We start from the raw sequence: 18,515 nt of genomic DNA, 5'->3' as shown, positions 1-18,515 counted from the left end.
ACAACCATCCAATCAATTCACCATGGACAAAATCACATCCCACCCTTAATTTTTTTGTTTGATAAACCATTTCACTCGGAGATACGTCAAAATATGGATAAAATAAAGACTATTGTAACTCCCGTTTCATGGAACTTTAAAGTAGGCTTCTGCTCCTGCCCATTTACTTCTATTGTAACCGCAATATTTTTGCTTCTTTTAAACAAAAGGAGGGATCAACATCATGCCATGCTGTTGATTAAACTTAATTGTACTGAACCCAGAATATTGCTTTAATAAACTGACTGCTAGAATGCATATTCTTTGAAGAACAATTTATTTGAAATAGAAATGTGTAGCCTAACAATATAAAATCTTTACTCTCTGGGTTAATAAAAACATACATTTAAAAAAATGTCATAGTAATTCCAAACTTTATGGGGACATAGCAGTACACGGACGAAAACAGTTTATATCATTTCTGGGATGATCAGTTCATCATCACTGTCTTCAGCATCTTCCAGTTGGTTCTCCTCTTCCTCTTCTATCTTTCTCACACTTGCCTGGATGTAGTTGTCCTCGATGAAGCCATCATCATCATCATCATCATCGTCGTCATCATCATCATCTGAACTTTCTCCAGTATGTATCATTCTACCCCTCATGCCACACACTGGGATTTCTCCCTCCAGCGTTCCGGCTTGGTTGAACTGGCTGGCTGTTTCTTGGTCCAGTAATAAAGCGTGAGTGTATCCGGCCAGGCACCAGCGGAAGAAACGGTATCTCACGGCCAGTGCTATGAGGAGTCCGATGGAAAGCACTGCTGTCAAAGCGCCGAGCACCGCAGGCCAGGTGGAGTTCACTTCAGGGACTACAGTTGTGTCTGACGAAAGGGGTTACAGTACATCAGGAATATACAGGGTACATTGTTTTTGTTGGCAGTGCCTTGTGTCTCTATGAATTCAAAAAAACATATATTGCAACATATTGGAATATTTATTATTTCAGAGCTTGGTTTAGGTCAAGTTTCAGTCAAATAAAAGCTCTATGGACAGTATCCTTACCACACACACACACATATTGAGTATCCTTTTTTTATGAGGACTTTAGACATAATGATTTTTATACTGTACAAACTATATACAAACAATTCACATTCAATGGAAGTTTAGGGTCCAATGCATTGCATGAGGTTAAACATTAATATAGCCACAAGACCTGGTGTGATACATTTGCTTACTATTGTATTTTCAGTTTCTGTCATCAAAGCCATTAACCTAGCGCGTTCAACATGAATTACATTGGTAATGTGTAACCAAAGAATTAAGCTGCAGTATTACATGGACCAAATAATATAATATAATATAATATAATATAATAATTTATTGTCTGCGTAAAATAAAAAAATATCACGATGTTCTGAACCCTGAACATTATTGTTTAATTATTACTGTGCTGATTTTAAGAGGTGTAATGTGTATGTGTTATTTGAACAATAAATAAATACTAATTCTCAATGTTGGTAGCCTACTGTCATCAGCTTCAATTAGAGGTTGATTTGCTTTTTAGTTTTTTAAAATAAAATGTCACACAGTTTTCGCCATGCAAATAATCTGAGAAGGATATAGCCTACAGTATATTAGTCGTGGGCCGTTATCGGCGTTAACGTGCTGCGTTAACGTGAGACTCTTATCGGGCGATAAAAAAATATCGCCGTTAATCTATTCTCAAAGTTGGGTTGGGATCATAAAATAGCTTTTTCGAATATCGTTATATTTTCGCGCAATTCCATGTGTAGCCTAGTATATTTGAGATAATTGATGCCGCGCCTACTGTCACGGATGCAGCAGGGTATTTTCCTGTCAGGGACACAAGGTGTAGGATACATGTTACGTTGGGTGACGTTCCTCTCGTTACTTTATTTTAATGCAATTACATGTTGTTAAATGAGTTTATTCCATGCGTGCTGTATTTTTGTATGGGCTCAATTTACAAATGAATCACTCTTTTGAGTCGATTCTGTTCAAAGACTTCATCAAACAGGTTGGCAGATCCATAGACATCATGATGTCTATGGGCAGATCTGTCTAAATCGGTTCGCGAATCAGTCTGAAGGATCTGTTCAGTTCCTCACGCACTGAATCGTCTGAAGCGCGTTCAATCACACTCGACTCGGATTCGTAACAGGAAGATTTAAGAACATCAAGAGCGTTGGATGAAGTGGCCGTGGATCTAGTTTAGTCTAGTGAAAGCAAATCTGCAAATGCATCATATTTTTGCCAGCGATGAAGATCTTTATTAGTTGAACATCTTCGTATGCTGATAGCACTACTAAAAAGTATGACATTATCTGTTTTTTTGGACATATAGGCTACATTAATTTATAGGCCACAAAAAAACGCTTCAGAGCGTCGGCGCACTGGCAAAGGTTAACAGGTTAAATAAGCTACCATTGTGTATGTGTTGCCTACAGTTTATGAAATGAACACCCGCCATCCCGCCGCAATGTGCGTGTATTGCGCATGGGCATAGTCTCAATAGTTTACATTGATTGAAAACTAATTTGTTTAAAAAGGAGGAGGCTATTGCCGGTAAAGGCAGGTTCACATAAAATCATTATGACATATGACATTATTTTTTGATCTAACGAGTATCTGGTTTGGCGATGCAAAAACGGACTGTAGCTACGTCGCGCTTATTGTTTTTTTCTTCTTCCAATTAGCCTACTATGTAAAAAAAAAAACTACGAAAACATGTTACTTGTTCAATTAATAAACAGTTTGTTTGATGACAAACTTAAGATGAAATTGGCCTCCCTTTCTGTCATTGGGTCTCATTCATGAAACACGAGCAGAAATGGAAATAATGGAAAAGATGCAATGGGATTGGCATTTAAAGACATTCTTAACTCTATTGGAGTTAGACAACACGTGTCAGGACCTACTCATTGTCGTAATCATACTCTAGATCTAATATTATCACATAGAATCAATGTTGATGCTGTTGAAATTCTGCAGCAGAGCGACGACATCTCAGATCATTATCTAGTCTCATGTAAATTATTTGGCCAAGGCTGCAAAGCCAACTCCGTGTTACAAGTATGTTAGACCTATCACTTCTGCCACTAAAGATTGCTTTATCAATAATCTTCCTAATCAGTTTCATCGTCTCAGAATCCCAGATAGCTTAGAAGAACTTGATATTGCAACAGAAACTTTTAACTCTCTCCTTTCCAGTACTTTAGACACAGTTGCTCCGTTGCGCTTAAAGAAGATTAAAGAAAATAGTCCAACGCCATGGTACAACGAGCACACCCGGGCCCTTAAGAGAGCAGCCAGAAAAATGGAGCGCAACTGGAAGAAAACAAAACTAGAGGTATTTCGGATTTCATGGAAGGAGAGCTCGATTGCTTACAGAGAGGCTTTAAAAGCTGCTAGATCTGCTTATTTTTCAACCCTATTAAAAGAAAATAAACATAATCCAAGGTATTTATATGAAAAAGTGGCTACACTAACGAAAAAGAAAGCTTCAAGAACAGAAGTTTCCAAGAAACACAGCAGTAATGACTTTATGAACTTCTTCACTTATAAGATTGATAATATTAGGGACAAAATTATAACTATGCAACCGTCTACTACAGCATCACATCAGGGAGTGCATTATAGTCTCCCTGAGGTAAAATTGGATTCTTTTGTTGCCATAGGAGAGGAAGAATTTTGCAAACTCGTTAATTCATCTAAATCGACAACATGTATGTTAGACCCTATACCGACTAAACAACTGAAAGAGATGCTTCCAGAAGTCATAGATCCTCTTCTTAAAGGGTTAGTTCACCCAAAAATGAAAATTAAGTCATTAATTACTCACCCCCATGCTGTACCAACCCCGTAAGACCTTCGTTCATCTTCGGAACACAAATGAAGATATTTTTGATTAAATCTGAGAGGTGGATCACTGCTACATAGGCTGCCAGAGGGAATGAAACTTGACGGCCCAGAAAGTCATTAAAGAACATGTTTAAATATTCCATGTGCCTACAGTGGCTCAACTATAAGTTTATCAAGCGACGAGACTACTTTTTTCCGAAAAAAACCCCATAAATAACGACTTTATTCGACTATTCCTTTTCTTCCTTGTGGGCCTGAGACGAGAGTTCAAGAGATTTCCACGACGCATGCGCGAGAACTGAGAAGAGGACGTTCTTCTTCTAATACTTCTTGTTCAGTTCTCGCGCATGCGTCGTGGAAATCTCTTGAACTCTCGTCTCAGGCCCACAAGGAAGAAAAGGAATAGTCGAATAAAGTCGTTATTTATGGGGGTTTTTTCGGAAAAAAAGTAGTCTCGTCGCTTGATAAACTTATAGTTGAGCCACTGTAGGCACATGGAATATTTAAACATGTTCTTTAATGACTTTCTGGGCCGTCAAGTTTCATTCCCTCTGGCAGCCTATGTAGCAGTGATCCACCTCTCAGATTTAATCAAAAATATCTTCATTTGTGTTCCGAAGATGAATGAAGGTCTTACGGGGTTGGTACAGCATGGGGGTGAGTAATTAATGACTTAATTTTCATTTTTGGGTGAACTAACCCTTTAACATCAATTCGTCTTTGTCTCTAGGATACGTACCAAAAACCTTTAAGCTGGCTATATATGATTAAACCGCTTGTTAAAAAAACGCAACTTGATCCTACAGAATTAGTCAATTACAGGCCGATCTCAAATCTACCTTTTCCGTCAAAGATACTAGAAAAGGCAGTATCCTCACAACTGTGTTCCTTTCTTGAAAGAAATGGTATCTTTGAGGATTTCCAGTCAGGATTTAGACCGCACCATAGCGCTGAGACAGCTCTCATTAGAGTCACAAATGATTTGCTCTTATCATCCGATCGTGGTTGTATCTCTCTATTAGTGTTACTTGATCTTAGTGCTGCATTTGACACCATTGACCACAACATTCTCTTAAATAGACTAGAAAACTATGTTGGCATTAGTGGAATTGCATTAGCATGGTTTAAATCATATTTATCTGACCGCTATCAGTTTTTAGCAGTAAATGAAGAGATCTCTTATCGATCACAAGTTCAGTATGGCGTACCACAAGGCTCAGTACTAGGACCGCTGCTGTCCACTCTGTACATGCTACCTTTAGGAGATATCATTAGAAAACATGGAATTAGCTTTCACTGTTATGCTGATGATACTCAGCTCTATATTTCTTCCAAACCTAACGAAAGTCACCAATTCACAAAATTATCGGAATGCATAGTTGATATCAAAAACTGGATGACTAGTAATTTCCTACTACTAAATTCTGAAAAAACAGAGATTCTAATTATTGGACAAAAAACTTCCACACGTAATAACCTAGAATACCGTCTAACACTTGATGGCTGCTCTGTTAAGTCTTCGTCGTCAGTTAGGAACCTGGGTGTGCTCTTTGATACCAATATTTCATTGTCTAGTGTCTGTAAAACCGCATTTTTCCATCTTAAAAATATATCTAAATTACGTCATATGCTCTCATTGACAAATGCGGAACAACTAGTTCATGCGTTCATGACATCAAGGCTAGATTATTGTAATGCTCTACTGGGTGGTTGCACGCTTAATAAACAAACTACAGCTAGTTCAAAACGCAGCCGCTAGAGTTCTTACCAGAACCAGGAAGTACGACCATATTAGCCCGGTTCTGCAACACTGCATTGGCTCCCTATTAAACATCGTATACATTTTAAAATATTGCTGATTACTTACAAAGCAATAAATGGTTTAGCTCCCCAGTACTTGAGCGAGCTCTTAACGCATTATAGTCCTTCATGTCTATTGCGATCTCAAAGTTCTGGCCTGTTGATAATACCTAGAATATCTAAATCGACTGCTGGCGGTAGATCCTTTTCCTATTTAGCACCAAAACTTTGGAACAATCTTCCTAACATTGTCCGGGAAGCAGACACATTCTGTCAGTTCAAAGCTAGACTAAAAACACATCTCTTTGACCTAGCATTCACAAAACACTCTACAGACTTCTATAATTCAATATTAGACTGCTTAGATTAGGTCAGCCGGAACTGGGAACACTTCCCTTAAATCCTGATGTACTCGTTACATCATAAGAAGAATGGCATCTTCGCTAATTTTAGTGTCTTTGTTTATCCCGAGGTTTTCCCGCAGCCTGCCGGATCCAGGCCGTTTCCAGATCTGACGAAGGACTTTCACCTGGACCTGATGACAATGCAGTGCTGAAGTGCCAACTAGCCTCTCCTTATGGAGGATCCCTGTACTCTACAGATAAACCGTTGTGGAATTTTTCGGTTCGCGTACTGAAACTTCTGATAATAAAACTTCAATTTCTGCATCTGAGAAATTTTTCTTTTTCATTCGCATTCATGTCATAATATGATGCCCATATATAGTTGTCAGTCGGATTTAATGGGCGGGATTTATGGTAATTGAGAATGAACGTGCACGCGCATCCCATTTACGACTGATTGGAATTCATTAACACACACACACATTTCACGATCACATCTGACGTTTACGAAGTATTTGTGAATCAGGAGAAGAGTTTTCGGGAAGGTCTCTACGCGCAAATCACTCGCATATTTACTCGTATATTTACGAATGTTTCCTGAATGAGACCCATTGTGAGTGTGCGTATTTTTTTGTTTGTTTTTTGTTTTTTACGATATTCGACTTTTGCTCCTCTATTGTCGAATGGCATTTTTGGCAGAAATTCACATCCCTACGCGAGGCAAACTATTCTCAAAGACTTACTTTTAGTCATTATTTGGGTAGCACACATATTCTGAATGCCTTCGGCAGAATTCAAATGAGCCATTTTAATCTAGATTAATTCCAAGATTACAGTGAGATTAATCTAGATTAAAAAAATTAATCTATGCCCACCTCTAATATATATACATATATATATATATATATATATATATATATATATATATATATATATATATATATATATATATATATATGATGCATGTTTTATGTTTGACAGGGCTAAACAGTGATTAAGGCATTCATATGGTAATGTTCGTTACAGTTTAATGCTAATGAACGAAGGACATTAAATGGATAGACTAACCCGTATGCTGGGTTTCAGAAGAACTTTCCAGTTGTTGAAGATCTGATGAAAGAGTTACTTCATTTTCTTCAGAACTCAGACATTCATGTGCAGACATTGCCATAACCAAATATGTAATTAGAACCATATTAACTCTGTGGTGCATGAAATTTCCCATGATGCCCTATCAAGAAGAAACAAAATAATTTTGATATGATAATTTTTGTTGTTTCCATAAATCACCCTTAGTCTGACTGTCATATCAATTTCCTGATATGAACTCACATGGTGAAACAGTCAAAGCATTACATTTAGTCTAAATTAGAAGTAAAATAATAACTAATTTTGAGGCACAGAATAGACAAGACCTTACTTGATAATATGTTATGTCATGTTACTGTAGCATTAATGCTTAAACACAAGAATGTGCACAAGTGCAATGCAATGCACAATAGTCGTATGACCATCATGTGATCAATTGAAAAGAGAAATACATTATCATATAGTCAAAAACATATTGAAATAACAGTCAAATAAATAGAAATGTTTTATACATACCTTGTACTTGGTTACAATACAATAATTCAGCGTAATTTATTATTTTTGCATCATGTTGGAAAAGTGAGGAGTGAATCACAATGGAAGCATCTTGAGCAAAGGTTGAAAGAGGTGTAACCGTTCAGCTAGTTAATGGGTAATGTTTATTATCTGTTTACTCATTTATATTTCCTGTATTTGCAGCTTTCATCTGATCTACACTTGACGTTTAAATACAGTACTGGCTTAAAACATAGTCTGTTAAAGACTCTTCTAGTCTGTAAAAAAAAGGTGAGCACTTGTTATGCAAAATAATATACTTTGAAAAGAATAGCTAAAAATAATGTTTTAGTCTACAGAAACTGCCTTCTGAACTAGGAGAACCTATATTGCTGCTAGAAGAGGTGTTAGTGAGATCAGAACGGGGCGCTACAGGTTCCAATGTCCCAATATAATAATGGATATATATGCAAATGAACTGTACTTAAGATGACATGTTAAGCTATCTGGCACACTGTTGTTCTAAATCCATAACTGTTTCTTGAAAAAAAGTATACGTCATGTCATGCAATATTTATCAGTCACGGCCTCCTATGAATTGGCTTTATCCTTCTGCTCTCCTCTCCACTGAAAATGAATTTGGAGTGAGTACAAGATAAGACATGTCACATGACCATAGAAAAAAATGAATAAACTTGACTATAAAATAGAGATGTATTCACCTGCATGTTGTCTTGTGTATTCATATGACAGAACATTACATCTAGCTTGTTTTACTAAAACATATCATTTTCAATTAAAAAAAAAGTAATTACGTATAGGTCAGCATTTATCATTATTATTGTGCGTAAGTGTTGGGGTGGGCTTGCAATTCAATTCATTCTGGGGTAATCTTAATTTTAAGTAGTGATACTTACATTTTTGGAGTATCTTCTCCAAAGGCGAGATCTTCGAGCAGATGCCCTATATCTTCTTTGTGCAGACACTGCAGACTCAAACATTGCAAAAGGAAAACCTTTGTCGAGTTACTGATGCTATGAGGTATTAGTGCACCTGTCGTTCATATCTTTTTTTATTGCAGAACTTATAATTACATACAAGATCAGGGCAAGAGCATAATCCCAAACAATCCCATCTCATCCCAAATAATCATAATGGGGAAAAAATACAGAAAACATAAATTTCATGTTTTTGCGTACATCAGTATGAATATGAGAAAAAAAGCACAATGACAAGTTTAAATATCTTTGAATAATTTGTCATAATGCATAAAAAAGTTTATTTTTATTTATTTATTTATTTTATTTAGCTATAAGTCTGGGGGATGAAACAAGAGAGTTAAATTCAACAAGAAAACAAGGAAAACATAAAGCAGATTTAAGCCACTTGCTTGTGGATGAACATTTTTTTCATATAAAATAAAGAAATTAACAACATATTCAAGATGTAACGATTTGGGGTTTTCGTAATAAAAATAGTATAATACTGTGGGTCACATTATGAAGGGTTAAAAATATAAGAACTTCGACCCAAAATGTATTGGTTAGGCTCTACTACAATCACAAAATAAATGAGCACTTGTTTCCTTAACAAGACCACAAAATGAGCAAGTTTCATCAATATCAGGATATTTACAGATAGGCTAGATTCATTAAAGCTATCATTCATATCTTTTAAAGGCCCCTGAAATCAAAATGTCGTGATATGGTTAAATGTATGGTTAAATACCGCCCCCTAGTGGGGAGTTGGAGGAGAATTAAAAGGTATGTCTGACCTGGTTTACTTCAGCATAAAATATCAATAAATAGCCATCCTAACACAACATGGTGTCAGAAGATTGCACAAGAACGGCATAGGAGGACAGAGATAGCCCTTTTGCCAAGAGTGATACAAAGAATTCACGCTAGTGGATGTGAAATTTCACAGACAAAAGAGAGAGCTGCGTGAGAGAAAATGGATCGGTTTCAGGTAACGTTACTGCCAAGTTTAATATGAGACAGCAAGAAACGGGAGAGTCTGCATATAATTTCATTATTACATTGCCTAGCTGAGTGTTACATCCCCAGGACGTATTATGTAAAGAGTTTTTGATAATATACTTTACTTGGTTAAATATGATTGTTTTTGCTGTGTGCTCTGTCTGTCTCTCCCTCACTCTGCTTGCCTTAAAGTTAATTAGCCACACCTGAGGCTCGTAAGAGTGTTACACAGCTACGCTATGAGAGAGCAGAGTGAACACTGCTTGTGGAGGTTCACTTCTCCCCTGCACCAGACCTGTGTTGTTGTAGTAGTAACTAAGTGAGAAACTGGTTGACCTGGTGTATTGTAATCCATCGTTTGTGTGTGCGTGCTTAGGTGTTATATAGCATATAGCTTTGCTATCAGGTAATGACTTTTTATTTCAAATGCTTCTTTGTTACTTTGTTACGTTAATTAAAAGGTATTGTATCTAAAATCCAATACATATATTTACTTTTACTTGTTCAGGGGAGCGGTAGGGAGATTTAGTCACCTTTTTATTTTGCAATACGTTAATCCCTGTTTTTCGGATAGTCAGGGAGTGGAGGGAAGTATGTTGTTTATTTGTTTTCTTTTACCTGTGTAGGTCATTTAGTTCTCCTTCCAATAGTAACCCAGATAGCAAAAATCATCTGGCCCAGACACTTCATAAGTTCTGGGCCAGATCCGCGCAACGGACCTGGGCCGGTGTCTTTTGGCACAAGGGGCCAATACCGGCACAGTTCTGTTTTTTCCTCATCTGGACCAGAACTGGGCCAGCTCCGGATTTCTTTATGGTGATTTGGCCCAAATGTGGGCCAGATCTGGTCCAGCTCTGTTTTGGATCTGGTCCAGAATCATGCCGGATCAGGTCCAGCTCATTTTGTAGACTGTACACACAGACACACTCACTCTCTCTTTAAGAAGTATACATATCTAGAATATCTTATAGTCTTATGCCACTGATATTTTTTCTGTTAGGTTTTAACATGAAATGCTTAGGCGTTGAAAGTACTGCTATAGAAGTTTACACTAAAATGTACACTTTACACTAAAATACCACCTGTGTTAGCACTAATTCACAGCCACTACTTCACAATAATCATGCATTAAAAAATTGGACAGTAAATTTGACATATTCAAGGGCTTTCTTTTGATTTTCTCCTTCCATTTATTACACAAAACAATGCAAAAACAGTGCCACTGTGCATAAGAGCTAAAATCAAAGTTCATAAACCACTTAAGTCTCTACTTGCTGGGCTTACATCATTTATACCAGGTTTCAAACAGTGGTACACAAATAGTTAAACAATCTCAGAACTTTTCTCAATGTATATTTTAAAGAATACATTTACATACAGGTCCTTCTCAAAAAATTAGCATATTGTGATAAAGTTCATTATTTTCCATAATGTAATGATAAAAATTAAACTTTCATATATTTTAGATTCAATGCAAACCAACTGAAATATTTCAGGTCTTTTATTGTTTTAACACTGATGATTTTGGCATACAGCTCATGAAAACCCAAAATTCCTATCTCAAAAAATTAGCATATTTCATCCGACTAATAAAAGAAGTGTTTTTAATACAAAAAAAAAAGTCAACCTTCAAATAATTATGTTCAGTTATGCACTCAATACTTGGTCGGGAATCCTTTTGCAGAAATGACTGCTTCAATGCTGCGTGGCATGGAGGCAATCAGCCTGTGGCACTGCTGAGGTGTTATGGAGGCCCAGGATGCTTCGATGGCGGCCTTAAGCTCATCCAGAGTGTTGGGTCTTGCGTCTCTCAACTTTCTCTTCACAATATCCCACAGATTCTCTATGGGGTTCAGGTCAGGAGAGTTGACAGGCCAATTGAGCACAGTAATACCATGGTCAGTAAACCATTTACCAGTGGTTTTGGCACTGTGAGCAGGTGCCAGGTCGTGCTGAAAAATGAAATCTTCATCTCCATAAAGCTTTTCAGCAGATGGAAGCATGAAGTGCTCCAAAATCTCCAGATAGCTAGCTGCATTGACCCTGCCCTTGATAAAACACAGTGTACCAACACCAGCAGCTGACATGGCACCCCAGACCATCACTGACTGTGGGTACTTGACACTGGACTTCAGGCATTTTGGCATTTCCTTTTCCCCAGTCTTCCTCCAGACTCTGGCACCTTGATTTCCGAATTACATGCAAAACTGAGCAACAGTCCAGTGCTGCTTCTCTGTAGCCCAGGTCAGGCGCTTCTGCCGCTGTTTCTGGTTCAAAAGTGTCTTGACCCGGGGAATGCGGCACCTGTAGCCCATTTCCTGCACACGCCTGTGCACGGTGGCTCTGGATGTTTCTACTCCAGACTCAGTCCACTGCTTCCGCAGGTCCCCCAAGGTCTGGAATCGGTCCTTCTCCACAATCTTCCTCAGGGTCCGGTCACCTCTTCTCGTTGTGCAGCGTTTTTTGCCACACTTTTTCCTTCCCACAGACTTCCCACTGAGGTGCCTTGATACAGCACTCTGAGAACAGCCTATTTGTTCAGAAATTTCTTTCTGTGTCTTACCCTCTTGCTTGAGGGTGTCAATGATGGCCTTCTGGACAGCAGTCAGGTCGGCAGTCTTACCCATGATTGCGGTTTTGAGTAATGAAACAGCCTGAGAGTTTTTAAAAGCCTCAGGAATCTTTTGCAGGTGTTTAGAGTTAATTAGTTGATTCAGATGATTAGGTTAATAGCTCGTTTAGAGACCCTTTTCATGATATGCTAATATTTTGAGATAGGAATTTTGGGTTTTCATGCGCTGTATGCCAAAATCATCAGTATTGAAACAATAAAAAACCTGAAATATTTCAGTTGGTGTGCAATGAATCTAAAATAAATGAAAGTTTAATTTGTATCATTACATTTTGGAAAATAATGAACTTTATCACAATATGCTAATTTTTTGAGAAGGACCTGTACTTGTGCTGTGTAGTAGTAACATAAGCCTTGTGAATTTATTTGTCCCAAAAAACAAGGTCTTCTTGAGTAGCAAAGAGGCAGCAAAAAGCTGCATCCCAAACATGTTAATATCATGAACTGCAAATCCATCAAGAACCAAACAGAAGGGTAAGAAAGCCAAGGAACTAAAAAACCCTTCACACGTGCCATTTAATTCCCATCTGCATCTGGCATCTGCAAACAAAAGACAAAGAAAAAAGCTGTTAGTTTTGAGATCTATTGAAGCAGCGTTCAGAGACAGACTATTGATTGACTATAAATGGACCTATATAGGCTAAGTTGAGTTGTATTGTCTGTATTCGGGCTAATAATATAATGACACTGCTGTTTTTTATTTGTAAACTAGTCTTTGAGACGAAAACAGTAGATACTCATGTAATTACCATTAAATGAGAAATCTGACTGCTATGGGGCTCAACATTATGTATCTGATTGGCCATTGTGTTCATGTGCTCAACATATATGTCTGTGATTGGCTACAATGATCAACGTTTCAAAAACATGTCGTCTTCACCAAGCGCTTGCCACTGATAGATGGATCCACTGATAGACGCCTGCTTTCAAACACTGTGTAAGCGCTCAATGAAGATGACATGCTTTTGAAACGTTGATCATTGTAGCCAATCAGAGACCTATGTTGAGCTTGTCAGAGCAATGGCCAATCACAGACTTAAAGCGGGTGTTTGAAGTAGCTTCCGATTGCGATCTGACGGGGATTCTGTTCACCATAAGGCAGAAATATATTCATATTGGATGCTAAAGGCAACTTATGCTAACCATTACCATAATAATGACATATTATGCTGCAAATTAAAATGACCAGATTTTTTTTTTTAATTTGGTAATTTTACAAGAATAAATGCAGTGGGGTTTTCCACTATTGTAATGTTATACTGATGAAAAACAGTAATAGCTAAAAACACAAACTGCCACTAAGGAGGCTTTCACACCAGAGGAACCTTTTCATAGTTAACGTTAGACAGATCATAAACTAATGAACACAGAGAATGTGTGCTTCATGAATTTGCTTTCATCCGAAAAAAGTACTTTGGACCACTGAGCGACAGTCCAGTGCTGCTTCTATGTAGCCCAGGTCAGGCGCTTCTGCCGCTGTTTCTGGTTCAAAAGTGGCTTGACCCGGGGAATGCGGCACCTGTAGCCCATTTCCTGCACACGCCTGTGCACGGTGGCTCTGGATGTTTCTACTCCAGACTCACTCCACTGCTTCCGCAGGTCCCCCAAGGTCTGGAGTCGGTCCTTCTCCACAATCTTCCTCAGGGTCCGGTCACCTCTTCTCGCTGTACAGCGTTTTTTGCCACACTTTTTCCTTCCCACAGACTTCCCACTGAGGTGCCTTGATACAGCACTCTGGGAACAGCCTATTTGTTCAGAAATTTCTTACTGTGTCTTACCCTCTTGCTTGAGGGTGTCAATGATGGTGATGGGGGTGGATTGGAATCCACTGCTGCTTCAATGTATATGTAATCATTGATTATAATTAAGGTATTAATCAATATTTTTCCTTCTAAATATCAAATGAGTTGAATGACTTCTTGGGAGATTTTACTTTATTTATATAAGTTACCAGTGTGATTACTGAAATGTTCTTTTCATGTATTCTTTAATGTCTGTATTTGATATCTGAATGCAGTGCTTGCTTATTTAACACAGCTTCCAGAAATGAAATAGACTTGTTTTGTGTTTGAGAAATGTCTTCAATGTGTTAAAACATATAGGGGTCATTGAAGCCAATAGTTTAAGGGGCCATTTCTTTGTTAAAGCCTTTCTTTCCAGTTAGACTTAAGTTTAGCTATCCTTGAGAGACAGAACGCATTATCTTGATGTTTTGAGAGGACTCTCCTGTTTATAGTGAGAGCCTGGCCAAATCCAACCTTGGAAAAGCTGTGTGTCGGTGTGTGTGTTAGTCTTCTTGGTTACAGGTTAAGGAACCACTGGCATTATTGGAGATTGACTGAGTTGTTGTTCTGGACATCCTGGCGCCCAGCAACCCAAATCTGCGACCTGGAAGGTCATGACATGCCTAACTTCAGCTGCATAATCGATGGAGATATGCTTCAGTCTATCTGTATATGTGTGGAAAATTACTGTGTTTATCTATTTCATAGCCAATGAGAATCATTCATCCTGTAAGCAATGACGTAGCTTAGACCTTGGAAATCGTATAACTGCTGTGATCTTTGTAACTGTAAGCGGGGCGGCCTACGAACTCCTGTGCGAGTATTGAAGCTGACTTCTGCTGATGAAACTGCAAACTATCTTCAGTAAATATTTTCTTTAATTTTTTATAATTCTGACTCTGGGTCTTCATTCTTCATATCTGGTTCTGGGTCTTTAACTGTATACCCCTTACAGTGGCCTTCTGGACAGCAGTCAGGTCGGCAGTCTTACCCATGATTGCGGTTTTGAGTAATGAAACAGCCTGAGAGTTTTTAAAAGCCTCAGGAATCTTTTGCAGGTGTTTAGAGTTAATTGGTTGATTCAGATGATTAGGTTAATAGCTCGTTTAGAGACCCTATTCATGATATGCTAATATTTTGAGATAGGAATTTTGGGTTTTCATGCGCTGTATGCCAAAATCATCAGTATTGAAACAATAAAAAACCTGAAATATTTCAGTTGGTGTGCAATGAATCTAAAATAAATGAAAGTTTAATTTGTATCATTACATTTTGGAAAATAATGAACTTTATCACAATATGCTAATTTTTTGAGAAGGACCTGTACTTGTGCTGTGTAGTAGTAACATAAGCCTTGTGAATTTATTTGTCCCAAAAAACAAGGTCTTCTTGAGTAGCAAAGAGGCAGCAAAAAGCTGCATCCCAAACATGTTAATATCATGAACTGCAAATCCATCAAGAACCAAACAGAAGGGTAAGAAAGCCAAGGAACTAAAAAACCCTTCACACGTGCCATTTAATTCCCATCTGCATCTGCAAACAAAAGACAAAGAAAAAAGCTGTTAGTTTTGAGATCTATTGAAGCAGCGTTCAGAGACAGACTATTGATTGACTATAAATGGACCTATATAGGCTAAGTTGAGTTGTATTGTCTGTATTCGGGCTAATAATATAATATTATGACACTGCTGTTTTTTATTTGTAAACTAGTCTTTGAGACGAAAACAGTAGATACTCATGTAATTACCAATAAATGAGAAATCTGACTGCTATGGGGCTCAACATTATGTATCTGATTGGCCATTGTGTTCATGTGCTCAACATATATGTCTGTGATTGGCTACAATGATCAACGTTTCAAAAACATGTCGTCTTCACCAAGCGCTTGCCACTGATAGATGGATCCACTGATAGACGCCTGCTTTCAAACACTGTGTAAGCGCTCAATGAAGATGACATGCTTTTGAAACGTTGATCATTGTAGCCAATCAGAGACCTATGTTGAGCTTGTCAGAGCAATGGCCAATCACAGACTTAAAGCGGGTGTTTGAAGTAGCTTCCGATTGCGATCTGACGGGGATTCTGTTCACCATAAGGCAGAAATATATTCATATTGGATGCTAAAGGCAACTTATGCTAACCATTACCATAATAATGACATATTATGCTGCAAATTAAAATGACCAGATTTTTTTTTTTTAATTTGGTAATTTTACAAGAATAAATGCAGTGGGGTTTGCCACTATTGTAATGTTATACTGATGAAAAACAGTAATAGCTAAAAACACAAACTGCCACTAAGGAGGCTTTCACACCAGAGGAACCTTTTCATAGTTAGTTAGACAGATCATAAACTAATGAACACAGAGAATGTGAGCTTAATGTTCTGCACGCATCTGAATTAGTCTTTGAGAAATCTTTCCATTGGTTCTTGGGGAAGCACCCTGATGGCTTGTAAATTGTGAAAGCCCCCCTTATGCTGCTTCTATCTGAAATTTACCTCAGTTAATGCCTCTTTGGCTCTTGCACGTTCTTTCAGGCCGCCGCCACGGTCAGAGGCAAGATTAAACCAACGGATGGTGTAAGAATCTATGTCAGTATCTGCTGCACCCGTAGAGGACTGGTTACTCCTTACAGCTCCTGTTGGAAAAAAAAACAAAAAAGTGCCATAAACATCTCCAACTTCCCCAAACTAATAAGCTCCTAATTGATAGTTCTTCAGTAATGTAGATAATTTAAGGGATAAACAGGTATTTCAACAATTTAAATATTAATTTAAAGGGAAACATACACCAGCAACAAAATCAATACCTGTGGCACCTGACGATACATTGAGGTTTTAATGTTTTGCCGGTATACAGTGTGTTTTTATGACTCTCAAAGTGAGGGTAGCATTGACTTCCATTATAAGAACCACAGAGGAACTGAGTGTTTTCAGCTAAACATTTTTACTGTTAAACTGAAGAAGAAAAAAAGACACCTACATCTTGAATGGCCCTAGAGTGAGTAAAATAACAGCAAATAAAAAAATTGGGTGAACTATCCCTCTAAATTGATCTGAATCAGATATCACAAGTAGTTTTATGTATGATGGGACTGAATTACTAAAGTAAGAAATTAATTTTAAGAAATAGTAATATCTTAGCCATAAATATGATTAAAGAACGCTCCTCCCACCTGGACATTGTTGACCTTTTCCGGCTACAGCACGGGACTGCAGCGCGAGACTACAGCTTGCCGTCTAAAAGACTATTTAGGTGAGTTGAAACAATGGCTAAGTTGCTAAACGCATCTTGTTCACATGTAGGGTCCCTGTTCATGTTGGACAGACATTTTAATTGCATTTTGTGTCGGTTAAGAGGCTCAAAAACGCTCTTTATGTCGATGCCCCCATAGCTGCCGTTTTAGCTGGGTGGGAGCTCTGGGCATTCGCGGTCGCAGCTCCGTGTTGCAAGCACCAATCCGGTTCGTTTTTTTTTCTATAGTCAGTACTCACAAAGGTCTAACGATCAAGATTAACTTAAAAATTGCCCGGAGTTCTCCTTTAAGGTTGTGAAGATGGTTTACGAAATACTCTAACACTCAACTTCTTGGTATTATATCATACTTAGCCTACTGATGTAAAAAATGTAAACGTTTCCAAACTTTTGGCAGGTAGCAGCTAAGTTACTTATAAAATCTCTTTTAAAATGAGGGTCGTGCGGGAGACCTTAGCTAGGTTGACATAACGTAAAGCAAGCCTATCACTGAAATTACCGTTACCACGCAGCACATTTAAGAAAATGTATAATAGTTCATAATAATAAATAGAAGCAGTTAAATTCCTCAATTACATATAATTACAGTCTTCTGGGCCGTCTTCATGTCAGCATGCTCTCCTCTGATAACATTAGAGTCAGCTAATACTATTCAAAACCGATCAAAGGAGCAAAAAAACCTGTTAAGTTAACGAGCAGACAACATAATCAATAAATTCATTCATTATTAGCAGTTTGAGCTTACCTTGGTGAAGTTTTTGAGGTAGGATGCCCGCGAGTTCCGACTGTGGCTGCCTCCTCTTCGTTCTGCAGAAAGAAAAATCGCGCGCTCGCATCACGGATACGGCCCGAATCTACTTTGCGACTGTTGTTCCCGCGCACTAAAACCCGGGCCGGGCTGGTTCCGTATTAGAGCAGTGAAACTGACGTAAAACGGGGATTTGCAGGTTTAGAGACGGATCCGGCTCGGGAGTCGCCTGCTGTCTGGGAAGTCTCTTTTGTTTCTTGTTTTGGTGACCTTCTCCTGTATGGAGCTAATAATATGACAAAATTATTTGAATTTGAATTGTGTAAATTTGAATTATTTGCAAGTGAAATCTAACAAAATTGAATTTTAGGTGGTAGTTTAAATAGTTCTGAATTTGATTTTTTTTAAACGAATATTGAAGATTTGAAATTTAACAAATTTAAACGTTTTTATGGCTGAATTTTATAGACATGTATTTTCAAACAGCTAGTTTTTTTTGTTCTGAATTCTTATACTGCAAA

At 37.9% G+C, this 18,515-nt stretch overlaps 1 protein-coding gene and 1 long non-coding RNA gene across 2 annotated transcripts; both read right to left on the bottom strand.

Annotated features, from left to right (window-relative positions):
• Window positions 1–299: 299 nt before the first annotated feature.
• Window positions 300–7,264, bottom strand: LOC143731866 (uncharacterized). Its single transcript, XM_077222855.1, has 2 exons — window positions 7,079–7,264; window positions 300–862 (listed from the first exon to the last, which is right to left on the bottom strand). Exons 1-2 carry the CDS (start codon window positions 7,233–7,235, stop codon window positions 450–452), a joined length of 570 nt encoding a protein of 189 aa, XP_077078970.1. The 5' UTR covers window positions 7,236–7,264; the 3' UTR covers window positions 300–449.
• A 5,440-nt stretch (window positions 7,265–12,704) lies between these two features.
• Window positions 12,705–18,170, bottom strand: LOC143730968 (uncharacterized). Its single transcript, XR_013200721.1, has 3 exons — window positions 17,992–18,170; window positions 16,490–16,629; window positions 12,705–12,745 (listed from the first exon to the last, which is right to left on the bottom strand). It is a non-coding gene; the product is annotated as an uncharacterized LOC143730968 (long non-coding RNA).
• Between the last annotated feature and the right edge of the window lie 345 nt (window positions 18,171–18,515).

This window comes from Siphateles boraxobius, unplaced genomic scaffold (assembly GCF_051911475.1).
Source record: "Siphateles boraxobius isolate OS27281-9 unplaced genomic scaffold, OSU_SipBor_1 1, whole genome shotgun sequence".
Lineage (NCBI taxonomy): Eukaryota > Metazoa > Chordata > Actinopteri > Cypriniformes > Leuciscidae > Siphateles > Siphateles boraxobius.
This window is presented reverse-complemented; position numbering and strand designations above follow the sequence as displayed.